This window comes from Melospiza georgiana, chromosome 3, assembly GCF_028018845.1.
Source record: "Melospiza georgiana isolate bMelGeo1 chromosome 3, bMelGeo1.pri, whole genome shotgun sequence".
Taxonomy (NCBI): Eukaryota; Metazoa; Chordata; class Aves; order Passeriformes; family Passerellidae; genus Melospiza; species Melospiza georgiana.
In genome coordinates, this window is record NC_080432.1 from 43,343,029 (window position 1) to 43,366,945 (window position 23,917).

At 35.9% G+C, this 23,917-nt stretch overlaps 1 protein-coding gene across 1 annotated transcript in view; it reads right to left on the bottom strand.

The window, feature by feature from the left end:
- The window catches only part of DNAH8 (dynein axonemal heavy chain 8), a 114,859-nt gene that overhangs the window by 77,899 nt on the left and 13,043 nt on the right, over positions 1-23,917 (bottom strand). Inside the window, exons 10-27 of the mRNA XM_058020273.1 lie at positions 23,660-23,761; positions 22,192-22,338; positions 21,068-21,265; positions 20,463-20,539; positions 19,905-20,004; positions 17,602-17,721; positions 16,756-16,891; positions 15,872-16,059; positions 14,891-14,971; positions 13,999-14,115; positions 11,391-11,510; positions 10,512-10,641; positions 9,379-9,476; positions 8,343-8,449; positions 7,345-7,405; positions 5,625-5,811; positions 3,796-3,983; positions 2,102-2,228 (exon numbers count right to left, since the gene is read on the bottom strand). Of these exons, the coding sequence (XP_057876256.1) occupies positions 2,102-2,228; positions 3,796-3,983; positions 5,625-5,811; positions 7,345-7,405; positions 8,343-8,449; positions 9,379-9,476; positions 10,512-10,641; positions 11,391-11,510; positions 13,999-14,115; positions 14,891-14,971; positions 15,872-16,059; positions 16,756-16,891; positions 17,602-17,721; positions 19,905-20,004; positions 20,463-20,539; positions 21,068-21,265; positions 22,192-22,338; positions 23,660-23,761 (2,284 nt within the window). The remainder of the gene's footprint in view (positions 1-2,101; positions 2,229-3,795; positions 3,984-5,624; positions 5,812-7,344; positions 7,406-8,342; positions 8,450-9,378; positions 9,477-10,511; positions 10,642-11,390; positions 11,511-13,998; positions 14,116-14,890; positions 14,972-15,871; positions 16,060-16,755; positions 16,892-17,601; positions 17,722-19,904; positions 20,005-20,462; positions 20,540-21,067; positions 21,266-22,191; positions 22,339-23,659; positions 23,762-23,917) is intronic.

Consider the following 23,917-nt stretch of genomic DNA (forward strand, 5'->3'; position numbering starts at 1 on the left):
TCTTCCTACTCTTGGTCACACAACATTAGATAGAGTTTTCCAGAGCAGTCTCATTAAAAAGAAACTGCATCGAGAAACTGGATGAGGATGTGCAGTCAGCAGTCTGACATTTTTGCCTGTTCACTGAAAGAAATAGGGTCAACACATCACCAAGATCCTGAAATGAATTTGTCTTCAAAGCAGGCATCTTCTGCTTCTCTGATGTGCAAGAAAGACAAATTTCACAGGTTATTTCTTAATCTAATCAAAGTAATCTGTCGTAAGAAGAGAGTTGCTCATTAGAAATACAGCCACACTGATATTTGCAGCAGGACACATTTTCTACTTGCCACTAGGTACCAACCAGATAGTTGGTCAAGGGAAGACGTGTTAGCCTCATAAAAACCTGTGAGGTGAAGGGGATAAGTGCCATTGGAATCCTTAGCACAATCAACTGTGGCACAAATGCCATAGAATAAACAGCTTAATTCGGAACGTAATGTTCTGACAGCCAGAGATACCAAACATGGGAATGACTAAGTAGCCACGTCTCCTCCTGAAACAAACACTGAAAGGGAACAACACATTAATGCTGTTAAGTGCTAGTTTTTCTCCAGTACCAAAGAAGGTGCTTTATGCTTCCAATGCTCTTTATAACCATTGGCTGATGTGATGCCAGACAGGAGTACCAAGGATGATCAAATCAGCGTCAATACACATTCATTAACTCTTTGAAAGTCTCCATAACAACTTCACATTCATGACAAAACTTAGTGCCCACATTTGCAAGCAGAGAAGGCAAGGAGAATGGAGGAATGGAGGATTTTTTAATCACAGATTTCTTAGAAGGATCTGAGTGAGCCCTGGCTGACAGTTGATGAGGTCTCTTCAGTGATTTTTATTCATATTGAAATATATCTAGATATATTTCAATATATATATATTAATATTTACAAGAATAAACCTGTCTCACATAGTATCCTTCTGGACAAAGCACACAGCTGGATAAACACATCATGTGAGGGTGAGCAGCTGGCTCATGGGCTGAACACAAAGGGTTGTGGTGAACGAGGTGACATCAGACGGGACCTGGCAATAGTGGGGTTCCAATAGGCTCCATTTTAGACCTCAGCTTCTGCAACACCTTCATAAATGACTTGGACATAGAACTGGAAGGAATACTAAAGAAGTTCACAGACTAGGCGGAGCTGTTGACTCACTTGAAGTCAGAGAGGCCCTGCAGAGAGACCTTGACAAACCAGAGGGCTGGGCAATCACCAACCATGTGTAGTTCAACAAGGGAAAGTGCCGGATTCTGCACCTGGAATGGGGAAACCCTGGATGTAGGGACAGACTGGGGAATGAGATGCTGGAAAGCAGTGGCACAGAGAGGAACCTGGGGCTCCTGGTTGACAGCAAGCTGAAGTGGAGTCAGGAGTGCCCTGGCAGCCAGGAGGGCCAAGCATGTCCTGGGAGCATCAGGCACAGCATTGCTGGGCAGACCAGGGAGGGCATTGTCCTGCTCTGCTCTGCTCTGCACTGGGGCAGCCTCACCTTGAGGCCTGAGTGCAGCTTTGGTCACCACAAAATAAGAAAGATACTAAACTATTAGAGAGCATCCAAAGGAGGTCAATGAAAATGATGAAGGGCCTTGAGGGAAAGCTGTATGAAGAGCAGCTGAGGGCGCTTGGTCTGCTCAGCCTGGAGAAGAGGATACTGAGAAGAGACCACACTGAAGTTACACCTTCCTTGTGAAGGGGAAGAGGAGGGGCAGGCACTGATCTCTTCTTTGTAGTAACCAGTAACAGGACACAGAATGGCCTGAAGTTGTGTCAGGGGAGGTTTAGGTTGGATATTATATAGAGGTTCTTCACCCAGAGGGTGGTTGGGCTGGAACTGGCACCTCAGGGAAGTGGTCACAGCACCAGCCTGACATAGCTCAAGAAGCATTTGGGCAGTGCTCTCAGGCACATGGTGTCATTCTTGGGCATGGGCCAGTGCAGGGTCAGGAGTTGGACTTTGATGATCCTTGTGGGTCCCTTTCAACTATGCATATTCTGTGATTGTGTGACTATTTTACTCATTATCTTACTGTACATACTAAGATAAGAAAATGTCATACCTGTGTGCAACTCAATTGGACCAAGAGGCAGAGTGGGTTTAAAATTTTTCATCTCTTGCTCAAACGTATCGTAGTGAACTATTTCTTCTTTAATTTCAGACAAGGTGGGACCAGTAGCAAAAAATTCCTGTGTGCAGTTTAAAATGTCAATCAACAAATGTCCTTTTCCATAATTTTGGTAAAACATGTTGCAACTGTAATTCAGCATTTACTGAAAATGTATACCATTATTATACTTGGTTTTAGCCTTCTGTAGCCTTGCTAGCATCGTAAAATGAATGTTTATAAATTTCTCTGTCATTAACACTCAACCTTGTTGGGAAATTCCAATCAAATTCAACAGAAAAACAGATAACCAAGACATATAAAGGACCTACTTGTTTTGTGAAAACAGGTGATGAAACAGAGGCCAAATACATGCCCACACTTACAGAAAGACTACCTCATAAGCCAAATTATGTGAGAAACAATCACAATAAAACACATTTTCTAAGTAGTTCCCTGAGCAGAACTCAAAGGTAGCAACATTTTGTGATTCTGAAAAGCTGCAATTCAGCTATGTTACTTAAGACCTGTATTGATTATGCTTACACTGCATGGACAAGTAATAAATGCCGAAAGCATTTATCATCCCACTTCTACTCTTCTGTCCAAGAGTACCCAGATAGGCAGTGAAAGGGTTAGCATAGTGGAAAAGGAAGAATGTAGAAATTAAACATGTGTGTATAAAACTTAACTGCCTTATTATTGAAGGTTTCACTGTAGCAGTAGCCTATTCCTCAGTAGTAACTAGATCAAGCTAGTAACATTAATTACTTTAGTCTTAAATTTTTAATTAGACTAACAGGAAATTTTCAGCCCTGCTTATGAATTGGTGGGGTTTTAACCCACACAAACTCCTCTTGAATTCTACCATTTCATGGTCACTGCAGCATAAAACTGCCCCTTGAGTTTCACCTTCCCCACCCCCAGCTCCTCCTTGTTGGTGAGAACAAGGTAGAGTATGGCACCTCCTTTCATTGGCTCTTCCATTACTTGGTCAAAAAAGAATCATCAACACATTCCAGGAACCTCCTGGATTGCTTATGGCCTGCTGTGCTGTTCCTCCAGCAGCATGAGGATCAGGGTTTGTGAGTGTGAGGCTGCTCCTGTCTGTCTACACAAAGTCTCATCTGCTTGGACCTCCTGGTCAGGCAGCCTGTAGCAGATCCCCACTATAATGTCACCTGTCCCTGCCCTCCTTTTAATCCTGACCTGGTCTTCCCTGCCTAGCCTTCCCAAAGAGCCTGCATCCCTCGATTCCAACTCTCCACTCAGTGCCATCCCACCAAATCCCTGCGATACCAGTACCCTTGCAGGTATGTACATATCTCTAACTCCTCTTGTTAATACCCTGTGCTACCTGTGTTTGCATAGAGACATGCGTCATATCAAATTGGGTTGGTTTTTTCTGGCCAAATATCCAGAGTTACACAAACAAAATAAAGCAATTACCAGGTTTTCAGTATCTAGAATGGCACAGAATCAGTATTAGCAGAAACAATACCATTCCTACAGAAAGATAAAAGAAGAATTTCAGCTGTAAATGTGTCTTCTACATATTTTTTTTCCTTGATTTTTTTCACAATGTTTTCTGATTTCAAAAGATAGGATTAATGAAGAATAGTCCTGTAAATGATAATCATTAAACTGACCTGAAATATGGCATCTTTATCTCCTGTCCACAACACCTTATATTTATCAAATTCTTTCAGAACTTCACTAACTCCTTCTTTTAGAGAACTCGCAGAAGAAGAGAGATTCACAATTATTTTAGTAATAGTTTCATTTTCTGCAACACCCGAGTAAAAATTTTTTAACTTTCTGACAACATCATCACCTTCTGTAAAATAAAATTATATATAAATCAATAAATTGCTGACAGTCTGATTAGAATTCTCTTCTAAACCTATGCATACCAAATTGAGCAATGGTGCTCTTCAGAAAGGCTGAGTATCCCTCTTCAAAGATCTATCACACTGCTTAATGTGAAGTACCAGCTGCTAGCTCGTGCCAGGCACTATAAAGCTAGAGCAAATTCACTTTAAAATGAAGGTTTTCAAATGGAAAGAAAATAGTCTTCTTCATTCACAAATTTCATTTTCTCAACGAATGAAATGAATGAATGAAATGAATGAATGTAATTGCAAGCAGAACATCAAAGGCCTCATAAACATTCCACATTATTTAATAACTTTTTAAAATTTTTGAAATTAAAGTTTTAATGTATACACTGCTTAAAGTTGTGTAAACTTCTTGACCTCTTTGATTAATTGCCGAGAAAATCAGGGTCAATATAGAAACTGATATTCGTCAGATCTGATGAGCTCCTTCTTCCATAACAATCCCTGAGCATTTTGAAGCAGATTTCAGTGAATAAAGAAGAAAAATCCACCCTTCCCACAATATATATTGTTTAATGAGGGGAATTTGAGGCAGCTCCAAGTTGTCTTTTACTCTCAAGGCCTTTTCTGGGGTCTGCTTACTGGAAACAGTCTCAGATTCATCCGTCCTTACGAGTTTACTCCATAATCTCATTGCTACAGTATTAACATATGCCCCCAGGCATTGCTGGTGTCTAGTTAAAGGTGATGAAAATGGTCATTTGCTGATGCTGTATTTTGACACAGCAGAGGAAAAGACTCTGAGTGTCTGACAAGGATTGGCTCCTGCCACCCTGCCTGAAGCCTTAAAAGAGGTGAGACTCATACAAGACACATCAGTAGAAGAATAAAGTAACAGCCCTGGACCGTCAGAAAGAAAAACTTTCCAAGATGTTACAGATTTTTTGAAGGAATGATAACAAAGATATAACTGGATTGCATATCACTGGGTCAAACAGCTAAGAAAAAACAATGGTAAAAACATATTTAGGCTTTTATGGGGGCTTACAAAATGTATGGAGAGACACTTGGAAATAATATTAAGAAATAAAGTATTTGACTAAAATGGATGCAGGTCTGTCTCCAGTCAAATATATTTCATTCACATGAAAAAACATTTCAGGTGTTTTTAATCCAATCTAGGAATACATCCAACAATTAAAATCTTTCCTGAAATCTGTCTGTTGCTGTATCTCAATATTTCAATGAGATTTGGTATAAAATCATGGTTTATGGTTTCAGCTATATCATTATGGCTACATTCCACAATAAGGAGGTAAAACAATTGATCAACAGCTCACTTTGCCTTAAGTTAAGTAAAATATTCAGAATCTAGGAATTTTTCAAAGTTTTTTTGAAACTTTGCTTACTGTTTTTTGCTTACTGTTTTTCAGAGTTGTAATACTTATGTAAGCCTGAAAAGCTATGTCTGAAAAATACAGGTAATTAAATCAAAATAAACCCCCAAAATTAATGTAAAATAATCCACAGTAGGCTTCTCTGACTAAAAGAGAGCTTCTTTACAACTATTTACATTTGCCATAGTTATTAAAGCAAAAAGTAAAATGAAAATTAAAACAAAACCTAAACAAACCACTTACTTTCTCCTTTTCTGCCTCTTTTTCCTTGTGATCCAAAGCCTGCAGAAGCTGATTGCTGTTCTGTTTTTAAAATAGATTTTTGCAAATGCCTCTGTCCCCACTGAGCAACTCCTCGATTTACTTCCAGTATTAAATGAACCATGCGATTGATGGCATGCTGTATATCATCTAAAGTGGGAACTATTACCTATTCAAAACAGTTGAAAAATTGTTGAAATAAATGTAACTGTAATTGTCATTTTTGAGACCTCAGTTTTACTCCACCCATAGTGAATTGCAGAGTTTACCCCAGAAGAGAAGCTGGAAAATACAACTTTACCAGGTCTTCTGGCTCAGAATTGCTTCTAAAGAGATGAAACATACTGTAGTGACCTACCATCTAATTATGCACTCATACTGTGGGTGAAAAGTCAACCAAGTATATAAGCAGATAGATTTACTGGCTTTTTTTACACCTGCAACATTTTAAGCATCATTTTTATAATGCCTTTTATATAATGTATGAGAATACATTACAAACCTTGTTTTTTACACTCTAGAATAACAAAGCATTAGAAATTGCATGCTATCATGCAACCACCACTTCCCACCCTTTCCAGGCATAAAAGCAAGGCTCTTGCAAGCTCTCACTAGAGTTTAGCATTAGCAAAGAGGTATTTTTCCCAGAATTACTTGATTACTGCCCTGGATCAGCCAAGCATTTCAGGACTGGAAAGAGAGATGTACTTCCTTTGCAGTGGGTAGAGCTTGGTGCTTTATGCTTCTACAAATGTCAACAAGGTAAGGCTTCTACTTTGACAGAAATTACATATCATATGTACACACACAATGTGAATGTATAACATAATGGCCATAGGAACGTCAGTTCAATGTCAAAGGAATATCACCTAAGAGCAAAACTTTTTTTCATTGTAATTTCAATATAAACCCATCAATCTTTATAAGATATTTGAGAAATTTTGTAACCTTCTCTCATAAAATAAAAAATGCATATTGCTGACATATAGTTATTTTACTCTACAAAAGGAAAACAAATGAATGCTTTACTTCTTTGCAATTGAGCTGCCTTTTTTTCCCTGTTCCTAGAAATCCACAAGTCCTTTATGTGGTTTTCAATCTTCTATTTTTGTTCAGTGTTCCTCATTCTGGCCATCTAAATTCCCATTTAGGTGACTTAAGCCAAACTGAGCAAAGATAACGTTCATTATTGAAATTCAACAAAAGGATTTAGATTACACAAGTAAGAGAAGAAAAAGAGTAAGAGTAAGAATAACAATAACAATAGAATAAGAATAAGAATAAGAATAAGAATAAGAATAAGAATAAGAATAAGAATAAGAATAAGAATAAGAATAAGAATAAGAATAAAGCAAGATGTAGAACCTATTCCATGTAATAGTAGTAATACAACTACTACTACACGTGAGGAGAACTGTAATCATTCTGCAAAGAACATGAATGAATGGATTGCAATGTAATTGCTAAATCACAGAAGGTTAAAAAGCAAGGTTCTGCAAGCACTACTGAGACAGAGGCCAGAGCATTGGGACTGCAAGCACATTTCATCAGTGCTCTCAGCACACCGAAAGACATGAGCAACTGCTCTCCTTTGGAGAAAATGCTGGTTCAGTGGAAGCGTGCCCACAGCCTGCACTTGGGCAAATGCAGAGATAACTCTAAGACAATGTATCTTACCTTACCTATATAAAATAAAACTTACCAGATTTGGAATCTGAAGGTGTACTTCTGCTTTTATGAAAGGAGGGACGTTCTCAGATTGGCTGTAAAATGGTTTTGACACATATCATAAACAGTTCACCACAAAACCTCCTCAGTTTATCTGAGAAATATAGTTTTGAGCTACATTTTCTGACCAAAGCCTCATGGAGAATTTTCAAATGAAATTATGTACTATTTCCAAAACTTACAGAAGTTTCTTATTTAAAGGATAAAGAAAATAGCTAGAGTTCCACCATTCTGACAAGTGCTAACTTGGATCCAGCCATTGTTTCAGAATTTTTTCTCCAGAGTATTTTCTGGATTTTAAACTCTCAGGTTAAGAATGATTGAACTCTGCCAGCGGTTTGAATAGGGCATATGAAGGTCTCATTGATCACTAAATGCAGCAACCTATCAAGAGCAAAAGTTGTGCCACTACATTTTAGGTAAGTATTCAACTGAATGGAAAAAGTTTCAAAGATGACAAGCTGGTGCAAAATTATAAAAACATGATGTTAACCTACTCAAAACTGAAATGAAAGCCTAAAAACATAGAGCAAAGTAAAATTTTAAATGCTGTGGTATGATACATTAACCAAATCAGGGAGGATTCAACAATATGATAGAGTAGACAAATATGAAGGAAACAACAAAAAAAATTCCCATTGACTTTGATAAGGATTTCAAGACATTTTTTATGAACAATGTCCATAGGAAAAAAAAGTGCAATTCAGATTTTAACAAACATTAATGACAAAACATCATAATCTTCACTTGCTTGAACTAAATTCTCTTAATAGAATTTTAAGTAGGCTTTTCAAAGCACGATATATTATACTGAAACAATTCTGCCTCTGAAATCTATGCCTGCTCAAACAGAGATAAATCTATAGAAATCATCCTGAATATAGGAGAGTGATTTTGTATGGATCTTGCCACTATCATGAAGAATTCATAAAGAGTGCATACTATTGAGGGAATCCTTCATTAGCAACTTACATTGGAACACTCATTCTTCTTCTAATCCGATCCAAAGACAGTCGGGTTGATTTCTGGAGACAGACTAGCAGCCGGCGACTGAAATGGGCAAGTAAGTCTTTACAGTTCTGTAATAAATAAACCATACATTATTTAGCAACATGTTCACATAGGAACCTGAAAATTATTGCAAAAACATCATAAGTCAAACCTAATAGATTTTGTCAGAAGGAACTTATGCTGTAAGCTACATGAAAGACACAAAGTGAGAAGTTGGGGGGTTGTAAGCAAGTAAATAAGTAAAAGCTGCATGGAAAAGAGAATACAGGATGTGAAGAAATAACTTGTCTTATTCAGATACAGAATACTGAAATCTGTTTGAAATATGGTCCTTCAGAAAAGCTCTCCATATTAAAAAAGAACAAATAGAAAACCAAGCCACAAAACTAAACCATGAATTATTCAAGAATATTGGTGCCCATGCATCCATTTTTGAATAAGAGACAAATACAATAAAATGCAACTGGATCAAGAATATGAAAATACAGCAACATGAAATTATCACTATTTTTAAAAATTGCAACATCGCAGCATTATTGTATTTGTACTTCCAACTTTGAGAGTCCTTGTTCTTTACTTCTACTTTCCTTTTTTGCTGAACATGAAGAAACTGCATTCTTCATGGGAAAAGTACAAAGACAATCTTTGCTGATGAAGTTGGAAGAGAATGATAGAAATGATGAAAGATCCTGTCTACCCAAGAGGGAAAGCCTGTGTTATGGCTTAGGCACATTATTGTCTCCAGTTTTTACACTTACCACTCCTGTCAAGAATTTGTTTAATAAAGGTGAAAACTGGAATAAAATGCAATATACTTGTGAAAACTAAAATCCATCTCAAATGCACTTTTTAGGTAAGCTATTTCATCATTGTACATTATATTTGACAGTTTCCATGTGATGTCTTTCTGTAACACAGATATGCAGCTACCAAAACTCAAGATCCTGTTTACTAATCCAATTGGCCTAAAAATAATTTCCTTATTTTCACAAAACACCTTTTTAAACTCTTCTTCTTTATCACTGATCCTGCCATCTTCACTTTTAGGTCCTTCAGCAGGAGCTTTTTCTTTACCTCCAAATGCTATACGCTTGTCTTTTCCTGTAAATTAAAAAAAAGAAAGTTGTTATTATATAAATATTCTGATTTAAAGCATGCTGTCCCCTCATTAGAGGCAAAACAAATATTGACTTTTATTTAGTAATACCTGGATCACCAAAAATTGGTTTTATTTCATGACACTTTTTCGCACCAGGAATGTGGTTTAGAGACCGGCCCATAGGCCTTAGCTTAGCAAACACAGTGCACTACCACTAAGGATGGCTTGGCAGTCATTAATATATCCATGAAAATGACCAAAAAATCAAAATAAGCATAAACAATTTAACAAAGGACAGAGAAGTATTTTTGTTTCATGTTTTTCTGCTTGCATCCTACTGAACCACCTGCAGTATTGACCCTGCCTATGCCTCTACAGCTGGAGAAACCTGAACCTAGAAGAAAAAAAATCCCATGAAAGAAAAGAGCTCCATTACTGATTAAGCATCAAAATAAAATTTTCCTTAAAGCATTTTTTTTCCTTCAAATATAAACTATTTCTCTTGTAACAATACGGGATCTTCTAAAATCTTAGTAAGACATCTCAAAGAAGCAGAAACCAGTCATTCAAGTGCCAGCCTTTGACAATACTAATTTAAACTGACCAGCCAAAAAAGCACATAATTGTACTGCTGCAGGAAAGTTAAAAACAGAGGCACAGTACCAAATAGCTGACAGAGCTGAGAAGAGAGGAACACTGGATTTCATTTACAGGTGGCCAGATGTGACATGGGAGAGTTATGATGAGTGACTGACAGAAATGGAACTTTAATGTTCTTCCTCTAGAGCAAATACTTTGCTAATCTAAACAGAAGGACAGCTTTTAACTCTAGAAACCCCACAACTGAGTTATCTCCATACTTCATGAGCTAGCGTTTTACTTTAACAGTGTTTAAAGAAGGCAGAGCTGTGACATAGATGAAATTTTAGTGAGAGGAAAATTTGTTTAGCAAATTAGCTAAAACATCAGTTTTGATAAAAACTAGCTAAAGTCCACCCGAATTTTTTATTTAAATAAGCATTATTGACTACCTTGAAATTCTGAGGGCCTAAAAGATGGAAATAGACAATGTTTTTCAAATATCTCTATTAGATCTTGAACAGATTCTTCAACGCGCATGCTTTTGACGTTAAAGAGCTCAGAACATTCTTTAGTATATTCCTGTTAAATAAAAATATCAATGCATTGTCATAGATAACACTGATTATCTTATTACTGTTTCTCTTGATGGAGATTAAAAACATTTCTCTGAATATTGTATTAATCAGACCAAAACCATTTCAATGAAACATATATACTTATTAAAATATACTTGTACATTTATAAAAACTTCTGCTATATTATCACTATATTTTTAATGTCTAAAAAAGCCCAGGTTTTCAAATGCAATGGTACTTTTAGGTGCTTAAAAAAATCCTGAATGTTGAAGAGAGGTCACATTCTGAATCTGAAATTACCCAAACACTGTTTCAGCTGTCCTTAATAATTTTATTTACTTGCACTGATTTAATAAATAATACATTTTTAGCCTATTTTGTACTAAGAAAACTTTTAGATTTTCAAATATACTTGTTGGAAAGTATTTTTTGCCTTCTCCTTAAAAACAACAGTTTGGAAAAAGCAGGGGGGAAGAAGGGCTGTATATCTCTGAGGTCCTTCATACACAAGAAATCATACACAATAAATACAAAGCACTTAAACAAGATTATCTATGACATACTACAGCTTAAGTATCTCAAATACCAAAGAACCAATATATCTTCATATAAAATATTTTAACTAAAATAATTTAATTACAAATAAAGTTCTGTATTTCCTCAGAGAATTTTATAGTTTTATTTTCATTTACTAAGGCATTTTTTTCTAACATGCCCTAAAATTCTAGTTGAAAGATGTAAAGTGGCACACACCTCATTGTCAGTCAACAGATCCTCAATTTTGAGAGCATCATCTACTGGCAAGCTAACTAAAGAAGTACTTGATATTTCTTCTAATAATGTACCAATCCGCACGTCAGTTATAATATTTACCTAAAAAGAGAAAACCACATTAATACCATACATTTATCTTTAAAGCATAATGTATTACATTTTAGAGCACTCTAACAGGTAAAAAATGTATTGCAGAAAAATAAATGCAAGAATGTTACAGAGTAGAAAATTCTCCAAGTGAATAATAACAAGAGTTATGGTAACTTAAGGGTTATTTACAATTACTAGACTCCCAAAGAATCCTGGCTGGTTTAACTGCAGTTTTAGGCAGACAGGCAGTTACAAAAAGTCAGACTGGATCATTCCTGTCATGCAAGGTACACAGCTTCTAGATTAAACAAAACAGAGTAATAGAACAAGCTACATCAATATAATTGGATACTTGTTCATGATCTTACTGACCACAAGATTAGCAACAAGGCAAGTGGGGGGGGGTCTACTATAAATTGCTTATGGGTTAATCTTCAGTCCTTCTCCTTCTTTTAGTCAACACCGTTTTTGCTGGGGTTTTGATCCTAAATTGCAGCATTATCAGTATACAGTTAACTACACTGAATTGTTTTTTGCCATGGAAGAATCCAAGTAAAAGTGATTTCTGTCCATCTTTTAGTCTTTTATCTGAAGTACTCTGCGTTTATGATATTCCATCTTGTTTTTCACAATATACCTCATGCTTCCATTGCACATCACTTTTTTTCCTGTTTGACAATAATACCCCATTTGTAGAAATCAAGAGTCTAACCAAGGTTAATTTTTTTAATTGATATGAGAGGGGGAAGTAAAAAAAGCCACATACAACCTAAATTTACATAAAAACATGGTTATTTTTGATATACTCAGGCTTACAAAACTGTTCATTTCTGACAAAGACAATGTTTTTCCAGCTTTGGGTTTCAGTGGCAAAGAGGGCATTGCTCATAATTATGATTTTCTACCATACATAAAAAAAACTAGATACCCTGACTAGTGACTAACAATCTCCTACCACAAAGGAAACACAATTTACAATATTGATAGAAAAGATAATAGTCACACAGTTTAATCATCAAGCCAGAAGGGCAATCTGACTGTCAAGTTAAAGTCTTGAGAAAAAACCAAGCCAATACTGGTCCTCAAGCATGGTAAATCATAGAATCATAGTATACCAAATTGAAAGAAGACTTCAAGGATCATGTGGTCCAACTTTTCTTGGCAAAAGCACAGCCTAGGCAAGATAGCCCAGCACCCTGTCCAGATGAGTCTCAAAACTGTCTGGCACTGGGGAATGGACCACTTTCAGTGGGAGATTATTTCAGTGGCTGACTCTTCTCACTGCAAAAAATTTTCCTCTTCTGTCATATTGATAATTCTCCACAAGTAACTTATACCCATTACTCCCCATCTTTTCCACATAAATTATTGTAAAAAGAGAGTCTCCTTTCTGCCAATCTTCTTTGCAGCCAATCTTCATATATTACACCATGATGATAAGGTTTCCCCTAAGCCTTCTTTACTCAAGGTTGAAAAAAACCATTTCTCTCAACTTTTCATAATTCGTCAGGCTTCCCAGTCCTCTGATCATTGTTGTGGCCCTTCTCTGAACCCTCTCCAAATGTCTTCTGTATAGCAGGGACCAAAACTGAATATATTTCCAGGTTTGGCCTCACCAGCACCAAGTAGAGGAAGATGGTGATTTGTTACCACTGCTTATTAATGCAACCCAACATCCTGCTGAATTTCTTTGCTGGAGCAGCACACTGTTCACTCACACTGAACTTGTTATCCACAAGGATGCCCAGGTCAGGTAGATCTCAGCCTATGCTGCACTCCTGGATGATGTTTGGCCAGGTGAAAGACCTTAATTTGTCCTTGCTGGACTTTGTAAGGTTCTTACAAGTCTGCTCTTCATGCCTATTCAGGTCTTCCTGTCGGGTGTCCTTCTACTTTCCCATTTAGCTTGGTGTCACCAGCAAACATTGTCAGGGTACACTTTATGCCATCATCCAGATTACTTATGTAGATATTAAATATGGAATCAAATTAATTCAGAAATTATGTGATGAATATCAAGAGAGTAAAAGAGCACAGAGAAGAATCCAGAGAACTGTGAGAAAAGAGCATAATCTCCTTCATTATTTTATGGGCTGCACAACATGCCTGCTACAGATAGAATTAATGCTCCAAAGTTCTCCACTCAACAGTTTTTACATGGAAGTGTCTTTTATGCAGCTGCAGCCATGGACAAGCACTCAAAGACAGGTATTGGCTCTGAAAATCAGAGTGAAAGCCACAGAATTTTAAGACAACAAGTGGAAATAGATTCTATTTTAAGGACAGAAGGAAAAATCAACTATATATGATGGCAATAATAGGAGAGAATCATTGAGTGTATCCCTACTCCAAGAAAAGCAACCTAATTTAAAAAGCAATAAAATTTGTAGGTATGGTACAAAAATAAGTACAGATTATGTTTGAATATGAAATATAGGATCCTAGAAATAATTTCTGTAAGGTATTGGTCTTATTTATATAGTGAGCAAATGTTTACCCTTCTCAAAAGCTGACTATATATATGCTGAATTTGATGAGCTTCTTTAAAGAAAGTTTCCAGTGTGACAGATGACCAAGTCAACATGGTAAGTCCTTGCCTCAACACAGCTTCCATCTAAGCATAAAGATATAATTTAATAGATTAAAAAAAAACCACCAAAACCACAAGAGAAAACAATTAAAACAAGTTCTATTATTATATTTACTAACATTGCTTATAAAACAGAGTGGTGTGTAAGGGAGGTTACAAGTTTCCAATAAAAAAGGTCAAAGAAATTTATGCAATAGAAAGGAAGGGGAGGGTAGTGCATACTATAGCCTCAGGTCTTTAGTTTCTCAAACTTCTGTCCAACTTTGTAGTTATACACACTTACACAAACTCTGCAACCTTTCAGTGTGACTCTCACAAACAAAATGGGGAGGGTTACTTAAAACATTAACATATGTACACTTGTAAATGTCTGGCAAAACAAAATGGCTTGTGGGATAGACATCCTGCATCTCCAATAAAACTGTACTTTTAGTATAGCATAAAACATCATAGTGTAGCATTGTACATCACTGAAGAGACTCAATTAAAAAAGTTAATAATTCCTTCTGAGCAAATTTCCATGTTAAAGCCAGAGATTTGTGGAGATAGACTTCAAAGACCATATTTTTTGTTCTACTGGTCTTCTATCTCACAGGCACTAAGATTATTTGACTGTAAAGCACATTATTTGAGAACTGTATGAAGGATCAAAAAACCAGATTTTTAGTCTTAAAGGTCTCAGAAAAATCCATTAAGCTCACAACATGCAGATCCATCTAAATATTTCAGAATCATAAATTATTATTAAGGTATTTTAAGATCTTATGAGGTATACTGAAGTGCATGCAGCAATACTAACCATTTGCATTTTTGGTGCAAAAAGATTTACAAACACGTTTCGTGTTCCTTGACACAATTCTTCGTAAGATTCAATAATAGCCTGTAGATTGTTAGAAAGGATAGCATCAAACAGAATATTTAAAGCATTTCTTTACTCAAGAAAACAATTTGTCATACAATCAAATCATCTGAAAAACGATATTGAAAGCTGCACAATGCTGTATTTGAAAACAAATGTAGAATTTTACACAGACATTACATACCTATGAAAATCATTTCTGGAATGTAATGAATTTGTATTATGCTGTAGAAGGAGAAATAAAAGCCACCTTTTGGTAGCACTTTCTTAAGGCACAAAGCCAGAAAAAGAACGAACTTTCTCTAGAACTGAAGACAGCTTAATCTTTGCAATATCCTCTTAATATTGCGTATCATAGTCTTTAGATGCTCAAGTCAGTTTTAAAATATCCTCTTCTCTTATGCCATATGCACACACACACAGAGAAGTCTTGTATGATGCACAAGATACAGGCTCCCCAAGATACAGGCTCTTGAAATAACACCATAGCAGAGACTACAATAGATATAACAAATGTAATTCTCTTGCAGGTAACCTGCAAAGTTCTTCAAAATTCTTCACAATTCCAAACCAGACTAACTCCAATGTTTATTGTCAAAAACTCTAAACCCCTGCATTTTACTGTTTTTCTGACTGTGAAAACTATTTGTATAGCTTAAATTATTTCATGACCAAAGTATAATTAGTGTGCCATTGGATATATGAAGTATATATTCTTATATTTAAGTAACTACCAGGCCACACAGGACTTAACAGGGGGTTTTCAAATTAGATTTTCTATGTTCACCTGTGTATTCCGCAAATTTACCTTGAACTACCTCTTACCCAGCTTTAATTTTTAGCTATAGAAAAAAATCCATGTTTAAACACACTCTTTTTAAAATTTTTTTGAACAGCAATCACAATACTTTTAAAGTTTACCTCTAACTTCAACTTGTTTGACTTCAATTCATCTTCTAATATTGCTAGTTTGAATGCTTGCTCTGGTACTTCTAGACCCAACTTTACCATACATTTTGTCTCTCGCACAATCTCTAGAATCTGGGGATCAAAATTAACCAGGAGCTTCTCAGTTGTAGGATGACGCACAAATATCGTGGATTGTAAGACTGTAAAGACATTCTAGTATCAGTTTCAAAAGCAAACAATTGTTCAAATTCTATAAATTACTATGAAATCCATATTTCTAATGTTAAAATATAGTGATTAAGTATGTAGAGTTACTTGTGAAATAGTTTCATATTGTTTTCAGTTAAAGAAAATACACAACCCATCATATTAACTTTCTGCCTTTCTCTTCATAATCTAAACAAGCCTGAGATCCAGTCTTATTTGTGTCATAACTTTTCTCAGCCCAAGTTAAAAAATCATGAAATTAGTTCTCTAAGTACCAGGAAACACAATGCTGGAGACTATCAAACATTTCTAGGTGTTTAATAACAATATATTTGTCCTTAGAGGGACTGGAGCAATACAACTTTATGAATTATTATACTGGAAAAAGAAAAACCCAGAAAGAATTATTGCATAGTACACATAGAGAATTTAAATACCAAAATTTTTGTCACTAATGTTTACAGTCATCTGTACAGTCAAACAGTGTACCAAATCTGCAATCCTCTGCATCAATACCCAGCATCAAGGTCAGTAAAGCACTGAGATTGTATTACCGAGTCTGATAATTGGATCATGATTCACTTGCGCATGTTAAGGGTAAATGAAGCTTTAAAAAAAATCTGATTTGATTTATGTTAACTTACTATCCAACAAAAATTTAAAGAACAAGTACATATTTAATTACTTACGATATTGTAATTGTGACATTTCCTTCAGCCATGCATTATGATAGACTACCTCGAACTCCACCAATACATATGCAAGTTTGTTGTATGATTGAACAACTGCTTTACCTTCTGGACTTGCCAAGATATCTGAATGTTTCTGTTAAAACACAGCACATTCAAATTAAAACTATATCCAAAACCATCCATACCACTTGGGTTTTTCTCAATTTAAGTATTGTCTATACATAGTGTCGGTTAATACTATGAATTATACTGACAGAGGTGTTAAAAACTGTATCAAATATTAATGAGTCAAATTTACAGGGCAATAAAGTCAGTAAGAACTTGTAAGGGATAAATACTAAACATTTAACATCACTAAGAGCAATTACTTAATATACTGTCATAGATACCTGCAATTCACAGTGAAATGGATACTCAGTTCTACTCAAAATTGAATAAGTGAAAATTTATTGTAAAAGTTTCCTTTTTAATCAATATTAATATCTGTTTTCCTTGGAACAGATTTAGATTATCATTATTCCCATCCAAGGGAAACAAGAAAGTGAAAACCTCTCTCACACAGAAGTTAACTTGGCATGAGACCCTAGACGCTTTGTAGGAGAATCACTCAAACATTTCAAGAATTCTTCAAAGTTATTTTCAACTGAAATAGTCTAGTCTGTTCTATTCCAACACTACATCTTGGATCCACAAGGCTTACTGCAGAGAAGTATAAACATACAAAGAAAAATGTTCCTTAGCATATAACAAGTGATGCAATCATAACCAGAAATCGTATGATTACCCTACTGAAGACAGTTCACAGTTACACAAAACACCTAATTTTTCCGCACATCAACTTACATGGAAATAGCTGATTGGCTCATTTACCCTTCTGAATAGCTGTCTCACCCACAGTATCTTTCCTGCAATAGGTGGCATGTTTCGAGCAAGAGGAGGGTCATCTTTCTGTGTTTGGTAAAGCTATAGCAAGAACAATATCATTAAACAGATGCATTTAAAAAAATCTATTGAAATGCTAAACTGTTTTCTTTGGTAGCACAATTTCTTCCTCCTCCCAAACAGATTAAATTTGCATTGTGTCACACAACAGCTCATGGACAGAAAAATATATTTCTTCCCTGACTTGCTACCCTTCAAAGATGCACACACCTCAACGCTGGTACCTCTCCTGTCTCCATTATCTCATGCAGTTTCTCAGCTGTGCTCGCTTATGACAGAGACCTGAGTGCAGCAAAAGGCACTGTGAACCCTGGGGCAGAGCAGCCAGTACTCACGATCAAGTCTGACCCCTGACTTTGAAGCCATCTGCTGTGAAAACAAGCTGTTTAAGGAAGTGGTGTCAGGAGAACTCTTGTGGGGCTTCTCCTCCTTTGCTTGGAACTGGCCTCGGCAGAGGCCCAAGCTAGACTGTTAACTGAGAGCTTTTTCCTGAATAGAAACATCAGCACTGTTCTTCAGACACACACATCTGACTATTAGATAATATTTCAGGATTTGAACTTAGTGATTCTTGTGGGTCCCTTCCAAATCACAATAATTTAGCATTCTATGGTATGCACTTTTCTACTAACTCCTAACTAAAATGCACGTAGATACTCCTGGATACAAAGCCCGTGTTTTTATCTGTGCCCAAGATGAAAAAAGAATGTCTCCTGCTCAGCGAATGGCTGAGTTAAAACAAAATAAAACAAAAAAAGGCCTAAATTTATACTGTATGAAATATGCAATGGCAAAGTATTCAGTCACTTTAGAACCAGCATTGCAGTAAGAGCAACATTTTATTAGAAATAACTTGCTTGACAAAGATAAAAGGCAATTTAGTAATATCAAATAAGTAGTTAAAACTAGTCAGCAGAATCAAGACGTGTTCTTTGACAGAAAAAAAGGAGTATTTGGAGCCACCCAACATTAGGCACGTGAACTCAGGCTGTGATGACACAACTACTCACTAACTAGAACGTCTTAGCCCTACCTTGTCTCCGGTGGCCCCAATCAAAGAAATCCAAGCAGCTTCACAATGACCTTGAGAGGAACTTACCTGGATGAAACCCTCTCAGTAAATGTACTTATCAGGTTTTTTTTTGTCTGGGAAAAAATACAACTAAGGGTGGGCTACATGATTTTTAAGCAAGCAGTGCTGCTAAAAATCTGTTCATCTAGTTAAGCCAGAATTTAGGGGTTCAGGGATTGTTATAAACAGTGTATGGGTAGGGAAAGGAAAGAGTGGTTTTGTAAAAAGTGGTTCAGCACAGCCTTGCTAGGCTACAGTTCTAAATCACTGTTAGGAGGAAAAACTTTCTAATAACTGCAGAGTTTATAGATACTGGCTCCTTGTGCAAACTTCTATCATTGATCTTATGAAATGTAAACATGTCAAAAAACCTTTTTCAACAATCTGGTATTCCAGATTCCCTTTATATTCATTGAAGAAAAATGGTTATTTGGAGGGAATTATTTAAATCTTCAGGACGCTGTATAAAATTGATCAGATTAACTCACTCTAGAGCAATTCTTTCTTTCTTTCTTTAGTAGAAAGGGAGTTTAGACATCTAGTTCTGTTGCAGATGTTTATTTTATGGACAAAGTAATAGTTTACAGTCAAGTGATATGAGCAGTTGCCAGAACTTAATTCTCATTATACTTCAGTCAGGGTGCACGACAAAAATCATGAAAAATTCCTTCATAATGAACATAAATGCAATTCTCCTATATTTTACATGTATTTTATGCAGCCACAGCAATTGATAATAACTACTTATACATGCAAATTAACTGCAGAAGCCTCATTTAATAAAGAAATCCAAAAGGTATAAGCAAGAAATGTACACAGCCAGCAAAGAACATGCTTCTTTAAACCAGCAAAGAACATGCTTCTTTAAATTTAATTTATGAAGGAATAACAGAAAATATTTTGATTATAAAGTAAAATTGTGAGGACAAATTTGCCTACAAGAGCAGTTCTGCATATTCTGCTGCCCACTCACTAAGGCCTGTTTTCCTGTAACAGGAAAACAGAAGTAGGATAAATTGAGAATTGGGAGTAAATTAGTGAAAGAGGCAGAAAAAATAAAAATTATTCATATTAAAATGCTTTCTCCTATTTTAATATGATGTTTACAACTTACTGGAAAGAAATTAAATACCTTTTTAGTAGCTTCAAGTTCTGCTACATAATGTTGAAGAATAGAACTAATTGTATTTGCTGTTTCCTCTTGTAGGCATGGCATATTCAGACTTTGAAACCTGTATTAAAAATTGACAAAAATGACCCAAAATTACATTTCTAAAATAATAACTGTTTTAATTTACCTTGAGGTATATGAACATTACATAAACTGAAATAAGCAAACATCTAGGAAATTATTTTAAACCTGGAAAACCTTTTTCTTTAAGGAAGTTTAAACAAGTTGAAAATTTCTGCTCTGGTGGGTATTTTGGTAGTTGTTGCTTAGTATGTTTTAGGCTTTTCCTTTAGTATATTCTTGTGTATAATAATATTCTAATGAAATTAAGAAAAAGAATATATTGATTCCCATAAGAAAGATAAAACATATATTTTCTCATTATTATGTAGTTCAGAATATCAGTAATTAAAAAATCTCAATTAGGCTGTTTGTTTTAAAATTTGCTGGGCTGTTTCAATTGTGGAAATCAGTAATTTCAAGTTACTTTAAAATATTTTAAAACATAGTTGCAAATACCTTTGAAGTAACTGAAGTGAATTCTGTGAAGACAAAATTTTCTGAAAACAGGTGCGCATAAAATTCTGTAGCTGTGTCTAAAGAATACACAATTCAGTGTGGGTTTTCAGGTCAGAAACCAGTATTTTGATGATACTTTCTTAACATAGTAGCATTTGAAATTGTTACTTAAAGCACACTTATAGCACAAAATAGCAGCCTTCATAATGCCACGCTTAATACAATTATTAAATAGTCATTTTCAGTCAAATAATCTCTAAAATGTCATACAATTCTATGAAATAAACAAATTAGTTGCAAATTTATTCTGCCTAAAATTTGACCACATTTCTTCAGGCTAATAAATGACTTTCACATAGATCATTCTCTCAGGTATCACAATTTTTGTCATTTTGGCCACAGAATGAAAATCATCCTTAAGCACTGTTTGATATATTTTACACCTTCCTTTGAAAAAAGGAGAAGGAATGGAAAAAATCTCCCTCCAGACAAACACAAACTCCATGCTGTTTAGAAGAACAATGTAGCCTGTTCACAATCCAACATCCCACTGACAATCAGTTCCATAAATTCTTTCCCAAGTAAGTTATAATAATATTACTCACCTCTAAACGTTCAACTTCTGTCTTGAATTTCACAAAATCCACATCAAATTCTGTTACTTGTGGATCAAGGGTGTCATATGGTTTCTTTTGAAAAATGTGGTAGATATTTTTGAATTTTACTGCCATAAGATCTATACCTTCAATTGCACACTGAGTCAGTGCATTAAAATTCTGTTCTATGGCTATCATTTCCATTATCTGAAATAAAGATGTTATATTCATGCTCATAATGAATTCTTTGTTATTTCCTCTATAAACTAAAACCTGAACAAAATAAAATATTCAACAGCCACTCTTCTGGCTACTGCATTCACAAATGTGTTGTTTCTGAGTCAAGTATCTTCAATACTTGAGGCATGGTTAATCCAGTTTTCAACATCAGTTGTCACCACAACGCAACACAAAGTAAAATAATAACTGTTTTTCTTAAGGATAAAGAGGGTTTTTTATGTTTTACTGCTAGATCCAATAGGATAATGCAGAAAAGGAGTTAAAACATGGCAGACTTATGACAAAAAGATATATCAAAGAATAAAAAACCACAACCCTACAGATTAGTATGTATATTGAGTGATAAAAAAGTACATCAAAGACTCACAGAATTCCTACCTTGTGATGATTATCATCTTATCCCTTGTCTGACCTTAATCTGTACCAAGAAGCACCTATTACCTTTTCCACTCAAGAATGTTAGTTTAAAACCCCTTCACTGCATTACCAAGCTAAATGTTAAGATGACACCAAGCAGCAGAATCATCTGAAGAATTCTGCTTGGCAGTAAACATGAGTTTTTAAAGTAATTAAAAAAAAAAAAAAAAAACAGAAGTGTGTTACTTTTCACATAATTTTAAACCTCTAAAAATAATGATCTGAATCTAGGTCAGGTTATTTCTCTCCACACTAAAAGAGATAAATTGGCAAGTTGAGAAGGCAATTGTGAGGTAATAGCATCAATCATTGGGATGACTTAATCTGTGGAAGTGCCTAAATTCTCTCAATAGAGAGTTACAGACTCCTTTAAAGGATGATTAAGAGAATTTATGTCGGCAAGCATGCACTTTGTAAACTGGTCTTTGGAGAGAAGCTTCTTCTTTGCCAATAACAACAGCACCCAATATACTCACTTTTTCTAATCTCCTACAAAATGCTTCAGATTTTCCAAAAATGTACATTTCTGATACTTCCAATGCCTTTTCCCCTAGATTTTTAGAAGTCTCTTGCCTGGCTTCATGGAAGCATTTCTGATATTCTCTCAACAGATATATGCAGTCCTAAAAGGTGAAGGAAAGAAAACCATATTCATTATGCTATGCTTATGAGTAAGGGACTAGAGTACTCAAACCGATTGACATTCCAAAGCCATTAGTTATCACTTAATCTGGTTTCAGTCAAGAGGTACCAACAACTTAAAAACAGTGAGTGATTTTCTTTCAGTATCTGAAGAAAGTGTTCGCAACATATGAACGAACGTGCAGCAGTAGAGCACAGTAACCAGAGAGTGGTGGAGAATGGTGTTGCATCCAGTTGGCAGCCACCCTGGTGTCCCCAGGGATCAGTGTTGGGCCCAGTCTTTAATATCTTCACTGATGATCTAGATAAGGGGACTGAGTCCACCATCAGCCAATTTGCAAATGTGGGTGTCCATGTAGATCTGCTGGAGAGTAGGAAGGCTCTGCAGAGGGATCTAGACAGGCTGGATAAATTGGCTGAAATCAGAAATTTGGTGTTTAACAAGACCAAGTGCTGTGCCCTGCATTTGGCCACAATAAACCCCTGCAGCACTACAGGCTGGGGACAGAGTGTCTCTGGACAGTGGCCAGAGAGGGACCTGGGGGTACTGGTTGATGGCAGACCGAACATGAGCAGCAGTGTGGTGCGCTCACATGGCCAAGAAGGCCAGTGGCATCCTGGCCTCTATGAGCAATAGTGTGGTCAGCAGGACTAGGGAAGTGATTCTTCCTCTGTATTCTATGCCTTTTGGGGAAGAGTGGAACTCAGTAACTGAAGTCCAGAAAAGGAGAACGTGGAAATGAAGTAAGCATTGGCAACCAGTATTCCCACAGCTGCACATATTTCGCCATAGCATATTGCATTTGCTCTTAATAGGTCACCATCAGATGAAGAAGAGGAAGACTATCTTAACACTAACTTTTCATGGTGTGGCAAGGAAATCTTTTATGGAAAGGAAGTACTGCAACAAACTCAGGGTCTATTCAAACACCAGATTTTCCAGGGTAGAGGAAGATGGCACCATATCAGAGCTATGCCCTCCTCCATAGCCCCTCTTCCTCAAGATGGAAAAATGTGAGATATTAATTCCTTGGTTGCACATAAAGCAAAGATGCCAATTCCAAGGTCGGTGACAGACCACACTGATAAAGATGAAGCTATTTAATTACAGCAATGCCCATGGACTATGAGTCCATGGGCATTGCTGTAAATGGGAAAACTTGGGAAAACTTTCAAAACATCATGAAATCAAAAAGCCAAGAGGTATGAAGCACTTGGTACATATTGATATGGACTTCCTTACAATATCAGCGGATAATCAAGAGGTTTGACATGTAAATAATATAATGCCAAAATACAAACATTGATTTTTCCAGTGACTACTGGTGTCTCCTGATCCCAGAGTCGATTCAAGCCAGCATCTGTAATGTATGCTTTACATGTTGTGACCATTTGGTTTGTAACCTAGGACAGACAAATGAAAAAAGTTTAACAGTAATTTTAAGCTTAACAGTAAATTTTTCTGTTTCTCAAAATCTAATAAAATTCTCATATACATGTCAATACTATCAATCAAATTTGGAATAAATTTCACTTGAGGAAAGTGGCTAAAAAATACAT